Below are 9,468 nucleotides of genomic sequence, written 5' to 3'. Positions count from 1 at the left end.
GTATTACAATCAACAATATACGTTATTGATAACTTATATTAACACTCTTATTGGTTTCACATCATGTTTTTGAACTCTCTTTCAAATATTTATAGCTTCCTATGCAACCAATTCTTGACAAAGTAAAATGCCCTATGGACTCCTTTAAGGAACCTTCAAACCAAAACAAACATGTCTTTGTTGCCCCCCAAGATAGGCTCAATCTTCAACCGCCTCTTGGCTTCCAGGTATTTCTTGCTTGCATTGTCTTATGCTAAGTTGCATTGCCTTATTTATTTTTCTACACTGTTGCTTATGTATATTGCATTGTCTTATTTCTTCTTTTGCTTTATAAATGTGCAACGCCCATCAGATAGTGTTCTTCTATCTCATCTCCCGCCATCCGGTTCTCCTGTAAGATGAGCTTTAATTAAAATGTAATGCTATAATTGCTCATGCATTGTCCAAAAGGTGTTTTTGTACACTATAATTGTAGTAAATTCACTACAGTTTAATGCCTGCTTATATGTATACTATTTACCCACTAACTGTGTTGCATGTGGTCATCCATCTATTCATTTATAATTTGCTTTTGTTTTTGGGTCTTCGATCACTTATTATCCTTGACTACTTTATTCATATATTTACATTCCACTAATACTAACTGCCATATTTGCTATTTGGTTGATTATACTTATAATTAGGTGCAGATAACAAATAGAATGCTAGGACAGCGTGCTCGAAGGGAAAGAGAGAGGAGCACTAAACTAATTGGCAACTCAAACTTCACCATCCAAGGTGCACAAGTAGTCACACGTCATGTCATTGACCACCAACTAATGGGTTCAACATTGAATGGCTCTCCTTCACTTCCACAGACTCCACTTCAAATACTTCTCCCGCCATCCGGTTCTCATGTAAGATGAGCTTTAATTAAAATAATACTATGATTTCTCATGCATTGTCCAAAAGGTGTTTTTGTACACTATAATTGTAGTAAATTCACTACTATTTAATAACTTCCATTTAATGCCTGCTTAATTATATGTATAATATTTACCTACCAATTGTGTTGCATGTGGTCATCCATCAATTCATTTATAATTTGCCTTTGAGTCTTCGATCATTCATTACCTTTCACTACTTTCTTCATATCTTTACATTTCACGTTTTCTAATTTTAATACTAACTGCCATCTTTGCTATTATCCATGCATTCCTCTTTCTCCCAATCTATTCGGTTGATTATACTTATAATTAGGTGCAGATAACAAATAGAATACTAGGACAGCGTGCTCGAAGGGAAAGAGAAAGGAGCACTAAACTAATTGGCAGCACAAACTTCACCATCCAAGGTGCACAAGGTTCAACATTGAATGGTTCTCATTCACTTCCACAAACTCCATTTCAAGCTGACAAGCATCAAACACATAATAGTCCAGTTACACCTCATGCAACACCATACCGACGTCTTTCTTCTTCAGAGTCTCTTTGGAAATCTCTATCATTCCTTAATCCCGTAAGGCTATTTACGCTCCCCGAAAAACGTGTCACATCAAGTACCCATGCTGATTCATCGGATCAAAACAACACGTGAGTACTTCACTTAGCGGTTTTCCTTAATCAAAATCTATATATAACTCACCTGTGCAAGTTTCATTGCAATACATGTATCTCTTCTGCTTCCTCATCCTTACCTCATGCAATTCCACATTCAACCAATGAGAATTTTGTACCAACACCGTCTCACCAAAATGCAAGGTTAGTACATGGTTTATTACATCTTTCTCTTGGTTCTTTGTGGTTTGGTTACCATAAGATCCTACCTAACATCACAAGTTTCTTCGTAGTACGCGTAACTGCAGGTCTTCTACCTCATCCTTTGTCCATCCAATATCACATTCGACAAATGCAGCTTCTGCATCATAATCAACTAACCAAAATTCGCGGTATAGTTCTTCACACTTATTGAAATTGGAATACCAAAAAAATGGCACCTTTGTCTAAATATATATAATTATTTCTCTTGTAGACAACAACCATTTGGGGATCCTACACAATATTGTGAGGAGGTTCACAATAATGGTTTTGACCATCCAATTTCTGCTAATAATGCTGACATAAGTGATGATGAAGACGAAGTTGACAATATTGTTTCTAACCATTTGATTGAACAAGGAAGACACTCCTTGGGGAGAATGGATGTTCAGTGTCCATTTTGTAGTGCACTCCATTGGATGGATGAACGGCTAAAAGATTCATCATTATCACGTCCTCGATTCGGGACTTGTTGTTTGCAAGGTAAAGTCAAATTGCCTCCACTACGGCCATTACCTCCAGCCCTTAAAGCTTTATATGATGGAAATGATCGCAAGTCAAAGTCATTTTGGAAGTACATGAGACAATACAACCAAGCTTTCGCATTTACGAGCCTTTGAGGAAATGAGCGTGTCTTTACTGGACGAGGTCCAAGGCCTTTTACTATACATGGTCAGTTGCGTCATAGAACTGGATCTCTAATTCCTGACACTAGGCGGCAACCAACTTACTCTCAGCTTTACATATATGATCCTAGTGCTGCATTGGATATACATCAACTTCATAATCCCCATTTGAACACAGATGTTCTGAAGATAATTCATGCAACTATGCTCCAGTATAATTGTTTCTTTGCTACTTTTCGCCACGCATACGATGTTCTTAGATCTGCCTCTCTTCAACATGGTGAGAACTTCAATGTACCTGCTTATTTGCATTCACGATGCTACTAGAGACGACGTCGTTACAACTTGCCAACCCCGCAGATGAGATTGCTTTGTCATTTTACAGGGGGATGGCAGCGAAAGGATAATATGAGGGGATATTGTGATATATCTTAAAGGAGGGCAAGAATTCATGCATATCGATGAATGTCATCCAAAATTACTTGCCTTTGCATTATGTGCTAATGTTTCCTTACGGAGAGCTTGGGTGGTCACCTGATATGAGGCGTTCAAATACTAATGACCGATTGACACAGATGGATTTCTACTCTTATCAGATATTTGAACGCCCTAGAGAATATTCTGTAATCTTACGCGGGCACAAACTGTTTCAAGAGTTTTTGGTGGATGGATGGGTAGTGACTGAACAGAACAAAATGAGATATTATAGGTTACAGCAAGACAAGCTTCGGGCTAAACTTTATCAAGGTATCACTGATGTTGCAGCTGAAGCTTTCGACTCAAACCAGATTGGAAGACGAGTGGTCTTACCAGCATCTTGTGTCGGCAGCCCTAGGCAAATGTTCGAAATTTTTCAGGATTCAATGGCCATCACACGTTACAATAAGCATCTTGATATATTTCTCACAATGACTGCAAATCCGCACTAGGACGAAGTTGTTGAGGCATTTTCTGAGCACCAAACTGTAACTCATCGACCAGAGGTCGTGGCCCGTGTCTTTGAACTAAAGCGAAGGGCCTTGATGAAGGAAATTAAAAAGAAAGGTGTGCTTGGTACTGCCGTTGCACATGTCTACACCATTGAGTTCCAGAAACGCGGGTTGCCCCATATGCATGCACTTATATATCTTCGACATTCCGACAAGATCTGTATACCTGCTCAAGTTGATCGCATTGTATGTGCAGAGTTTCCTGATCCAGAAACCAAACCTGAGTTATTTCAGACCGTCCTCACATATATGGTTCATGGTCCATGTGGACTAAATAATCCTAACTCTCCATGCATGGTAAATGGTAGATGCAAGCATTAATATCCCCGACTTTTTGCAGATGCTACCACCATGGATAAAGATGGATATATCCTATCTACCGTTGTCGTGACAATGGTAGATCATATATTGTGAGGGGGCATACAGTTGATAACAAGGATGTTGTTTCTTATAATCCTTATCTTTCTAAGATGTTCAACTGCCATATTAATGTCGAAGTTTGTGTTGGGATCCGTTGTGTTAAATACATTCACAAGTATATATTTAAAGGGCATGACATGACAACAATAGTGTTGAATGAGTTGGATGAGATCCAACAATACTTGGATGCGAGATACATTGGCCCACCGGAAGCAGTTTGGAGATTATTAAGTTTCCATCTACATGAGGAGATTCCCACAGTTGTGTGCTTGGCACTTCATTTGCCTGGAATGCACTGCGTAGTTTATAAAGCTGATGAACCAATACATGATATACTATCAAGGGCGGAGCGCCAAAAGTCAACTTTGACTGCCTTCTTTGATTGTTGTGCATCAGATTTAAAGGCAAGAAGCCTCACTTATCAAGAGTTCCCCGAATACTATGTCTGGAACAAACAATCTCAGACTTGGACAAGAAGGATACGGGAGGGAAAATTTGCGATTGGTAGAATGTATTTCGCCAGTCCTAATTCCGGTGAGCAATTTTACCTGCGCTTACTTCTAACCGTTGTAAAAGGACCTCAATCATTTGATGATCTGAAAAGGATTGGTAATGGTCCTCCCCTTCCAACTTTTAAAGATGCATGTGTTGCACGTGGACTTCTGGAAGATGACAGCGAATGGGTGCAATGTCTACAGGAAGCTTCAGTCATGCAGACTGGATATCATCTTCGCCGACTATTTTGTGTTATTCTCGCAGAGTGCAATCCTTTGCAACCCTAAACATTATGGAATGATTTTTGGGAAAATATATATGATGACCTTCCACATAAGCTTCGCACAATGTTCAACATTCCAGAACCTACCCCTGCTGAAGTGCAAGATTATGGTTTATTTCTCTTAAATGAGATTTTGATAGAGTCAGGTAAATCACTGGCTAATTTCCCTCTAATGCCGTTGCCTCTGTTAACTATAAGATGGAACTTAGTTGTTGCAAATCGACTCATATGGGACCAGTGACAATTTCAGTTTGATCCTCAAAATGCAAAAGCAAATGGCAACAGGGTTCTCCTAAATGCAGAGCAACGCTTTTCATATCAAACAGTGATAGATTCCGTTTCCTAAAATCTAGGGAAACTCTTCTTTTTGAATGGAGCAGCAGGAACAGGCAAAACTTTTGTTTACAACACAATCGCTGCTACGTGTCGTGCTGAGGGGCATATTGTTATTATGGTCGCTTCATCTGGAATAGCTTCATTACTATTGGCTGGCGGTGGTACTGCTCACTCGACCTTTCGCATCCCACTAGATATTCTTGATACCTCTGTTTGTGGGTTTAGTAAGAATTCAATGCATGCAGAATTATTCAGGGAAGCTAAACTTATTATTTGGGATGAAGTCCCAATGCAAAATAAATTTTGTGTGGAGGCAGTTGATCGCACACTTCGGGATACTCGCGACAATAATAAACCTTTTGGTGGAATAACAGTTGTACTTGGTGGTGACTTCCGTCAATGCCTTCTAGTTATACCCAAAGGGGTTCGAGAACAGATTGTGCGTGCTTCCTTGCGGTCTTCCTTTCTCTGGAGTCACATTCATGTTCTAACTCTTGCCCAAAACATGCGATTGGAAAATGGAAACTCTGCAAATATTACGTTCGCAAATTTCTTAATGGAGGTACCAAACTGTGTATTTTTCTTTGTACTATTTTGCTTAATATTGATATTCATTTACATCATTCTTTATACTATTTTTATTCGTACTAATATTCATTACTATTTTCTGGTTAATTAGATAGGAAGTGACCCAAGCGAGACAGTTGAACTACCATCAACAATTCATCGATGTGCAAATCTTCATGATCTCATTTCTACTACATATCCTCAGCTAAATCAACCTACCAAAGTTACACCGGAATATTTAACTGAGCGCACAATTCTATCTGCACGCAATGATGATGTCAATGATATTAATGCAGCAGCTTTAAATATGTTCCCAGAGGAAAGTACTCTCTTTCTAGCTGCAGACAAGATGGCAAACGAGGATGCAACGAATCCAGCTCAATACCCAAATGAGTACCTAAACTCACTTGATCCAGCTGGTCTACCACCGTTTCGTCTCAACCTAAAAGTTGGTTGTCCTATAATGTTGTTGCGAAATATTGCTCCCAAAGATGGATTATGCAATGGAACCCGATTGATGGTGGTCCACTGTCGACCTCACGTTCTTTTCGCAAGAATTTTGACTGGTGAAAAACGGGTAATCATGCATTTATTCCAAGAATATCTTTGTCACCGTCGTCTTCTGATTTTCCTTTTCATATGACAAGAAGACAGTTTCATGTGCGTGTTGCTTATGCAATGACAATAAATAAGTCACAAGGACAATCGGTGAAGTATGTGGGGATTGACCTTCGCACTGAAGTTTTCAGCCACGGTCAATTATATGTCGCACTATCAAGGTGCACTTCTTAAGACAGAATCAGTATTCTCCTCCCTCCAAATTCGGAAAGTCACACCCCAAACTTTGTTTACCCAGAAGTCTTACTATAATCTGTAAGTTCTTTTCATTTATAGTCACGTGTTGAGTAGTTACTCATTGAATTTATAGTCATCAAATTATGTAGGTTTTGCGAATTGGTGTGTAATTACATTTTGTCAGTATTGCGTTGAAGAACTTTTTGCGAACCTTGGTTAGTTTTTCCCCCCTAATTTCTTCTTTTTGATCTTACAACACCTGAATATATAGTTCTATACAAATCTATTTCAATTCCTACTAAATGGTGACGTCTGTTTATATGGTATTTAGCTGAACGAGGAAATTTCAATTCTCATATCTTCAAACTTAGTGATCTCTGCTGATTCTCAGGTATGTTCCTTTTCATTTTTTCATTTTTCCTTCCCTGGTCTTTCTCTACTTATTGTGTTGTTTAATTTTTTCATCCGTGAACGTGGTGATGGGACCTTGGTCAATCACTATAACTTAGTGATCTTTGCTGATTCTCAAGTCAAGTGAAACAGGTAACATCTCTTATCTTATAACTCAATCTCTTTGATTTTCCATGTAAAGATTCAGCTCGTTTTAAAATCGTTTAGCCAGAGATGAATTATTTGTTTTCTTCTATGTAAAGGTTTAGTCTGAGCTTCTTCTAGTGTTGTTATAGGTATTTATTTGCTTATTTATTAAGAGTTCTATTATTTGGTTTTGGGTTTGTCGAAAAGTATTAATTTTGATTGATTTGAGCTTTGATTTGGTTCTGCTACTTTTATAGGTATTTTAGTGCAGGTAGCATTTCGGTGTCTAATGTTTGTTCTTTGATTTATTAGTGTTGTTACAGAAAGTCGCGTTTATGGAACTACCCCAATGGAAACTTTAGGAAATATGGTATATGTATACATTGTAAATATCATTTGTTAAGGGTGTAGACCTTTTGATAGTTATGGGACTCGAATGTATGTATTTTACTTGTGTATTCGGTAATGACTTTGTACGAGGTGCTTTGATGATCTTGCATTAGTCGAGACATTCAAATACTTTGGCGTACGTAGTTATAATGTTGAAGTGCTCTCATTTTTGCAAGCCAATTATTTGACTGCTCTGGCATCTGTCCAGACGGTTAAGTAATTGGATTAACCAATGAGAAATATATGATTGTGATTTTTAGGTTATGACAGGTTTATATTTATGAAATGTCAAAAATACAGAGGAGATGCTGCTAAAATTTTACTATAAAAACCACGTGTCATAGGTTTGTAATTGTTTGAGTTTTGGGGCGTTACATATTTGCTTCTTCCAAAACTTAAAAAGAGTCTAGAGGTGAATACAATCGTTCATTGTTTCACTTCTAAATTGTCAATTTCTTCTTCCCTTCAGTATATATAGTATTTCCTACTCACTCTATTTAACGAATTAAAAACAGATAATTACATACTTCTTCGATGAAGTTTCCTTAAGGTTTGGGATTTATGATAATGACCTTGACATTGGCGAATGAGGATGGGGTTTCTGGAAGAGTTATGATTGTCAACAATGTTATCTGTACTTTCGCTACTTTTTTTTGTACTTGGCGTACTTTTGTGGGTGCTCTCTTTGGTACTGTTTTGATGTCCTCATTCAAACCACTTGTGGGAGTCTGATTATGTATCTGCTTCTCATATTGTTCTTATTTCATTTGGTTTAATTGGTGTTCTTCTATGTTTAAGTCCATTTAGATGAATGAGTCTAGAGCATCTGTGCAAATCACTACCGGATTTATTGAATGAGAATTGTCTTTGCAGCCTTTTAACATGATCCAAAACATTGGAAAGTCATAAAATAATGGGGAGGTTCTATCCAAATTACCCCTCAGGTGGTTCAAGTTAGTGTGATGTCGAGTTTCTCAGCCTAATAATCATTCTTGACCATAAATGGAACAATAGCCAGTATAATAGAATCAAAACGGGGGAGGGGGGGGGGGGTGTGTTCAAGTTCAGGCTGCTTCTACAAAGTTAGCGTCGCAGGCGACTCTATCAGTGCTGTACGGCACAGGCATACCCTAGTTGTGAATAAATCTAAAAGAAATATTTTTTTTTGAGACCTAGAACTATCTAGTAGATGTTCATTGGTGAAACTCATAATAGTGATGTTTGTTTTAGTTGTCATGCGTGATAACAATCTTGTAGATACCACACTATTATTGAATGTCTTATATGCTAATTTTATTTTGAGGATGTGCTGTATGTAAAATTGGCATAGAGTGGTTGGATGTTCATAATGAACTACGTAAGAGGATCCCATAATTTATGAACAAGAAATTTGGAAGACTATCAGTGAGTATATCCACCATTCACGGTGATGATGTTTATATGTTTCTTGAGGAAGATTCATTAACCTATAAGGGAGTTGTTTGTCTATGAGAAGTGTCCTTTTTGAAGAATACAACTCCTCTAAACTGCGACTCTTGATTTATTGAGGGATCTATAGGTTGAATTGGATATTCAAGAGAAAAACTAAAACGTGATAGTTGTATTGCAAAATACAATGCTAATAATAATAGCCAATGGGTTTCAATCGGAGACAAGATTTATACTACTTTGAAACCTTGCTCATGTAACTAGAATTTCTTCTACAAAATTTTAAAGACTCTAGTTGAGTAGTTGTGCAGAACTACAATACCAAGTAGTACCTGGTGATGAAATACCAGGTGATGTATACAATTTAGTTAAATCTTTGTATAAGTTGATTCAAGCGCCTATAAATGGCATGAGCAATTCAACAACATATTGGTGTCATATGGATGTCAAAGTACCATTGTTGATAAAAAAATGTGTACTTTCTTTAGAGTAAAGCAAGACATATGTGTTAATCTCTCTTTGTTTAGATGATTTAATATCATGAGTGCTAGCATTGAGAATGTATATGAGACAGAGAAATTCCTATTTGAAACACATAATAGACCGTCATTGAGAACGATAGTTCATTATGTTGTTAAACTCATTTCTGTAACTGCTATATTCAGTTGTCAAGATGTTGTCGTTTGAATATGGTTGAAGCCCACATCGTACCTTAAACCAGACCGGACGGATGGTATAGGGGAATTTCGGGCACTACAGAATTGAATGACTGGTGAATATAGGAATTAAAACTCATGTTGGTCTCA

General features: G+C 37.6%; 1 protein-coding gene and 1 pseudogene across 2 annotated transcripts; both read left to right on the top strand.

The window, feature by feature from the left end:
- The first annotated feature begins 3,444 nt into the window (after positions 1 to 3,444).
- Positions 3,445 to 4,613, top strand: LOC147521769 (uncharacterized). Its single transcript, XM_086566287.1, has 2 exons — positions 3,445 to 3,708; positions 3,882 to 4,613. The coding sequence occupies exons 1-2, from the start codon at positions 3,445 to 3,447 to the stop codon at positions 4,611 to 4,613; spliced, it is 996 nt and encodes a 331-aa protein (XP_086422413.1).
- A 243-nt stretch (positions 4,614 to 4,856) lies between these two features.
- Positions 4,857 to 6,775, top strand: LOC147521768 (uncharacterized; annotated as a pseudogene). Its single transcript, XR_015194515.1, has 4 exons — positions 4,857 to 5,507; positions 5,625 to 6,385; positions 6,457 to 6,522; positions 6,639 to 6,775. The product of XR_015194515.1 is annotated as an uncharacterized LOC147521768 (transcript).
- The last annotated feature ends 2,693 nt before the right edge of the window (positions 6,776 to 9,468 follow it).

Source organism: Coptis chinensis, chromosome 1 (genome assembly GCF_015680905.1).
Source record: "Coptis chinensis isolate HL-2020 chromosome 1, ASM1568090v1, whole genome shotgun sequence".
Taxonomy (NCBI): Eukaryota; Viridiplantae; Streptophyta; class Magnoliopsida; order Ranunculales; family Ranunculaceae; genus Coptis; species Coptis chinensis.
Note: the sequence above shows the minus strand (reverse complement) of the source record. Positions and strands in the feature narration are given on the sequence as shown.

Excerpts from the sequence above, each read along its gene's own strand:
- LOC147521769 (XM_086566287.1), top strand. The coding sequence starts at position 3,445 with ATGAAGGAAATTAAAAAGAAAGGTGTGCTTGGTACTGCCGTTGCACAT. Across the intron at positions 3,709-3,881 it reads ATCCTAACTCTCCATGCATG|ATGTTCAACTGCCATATTAA; the intron begins GTAAATGGTAGA and ends TATCTTTCTAAG.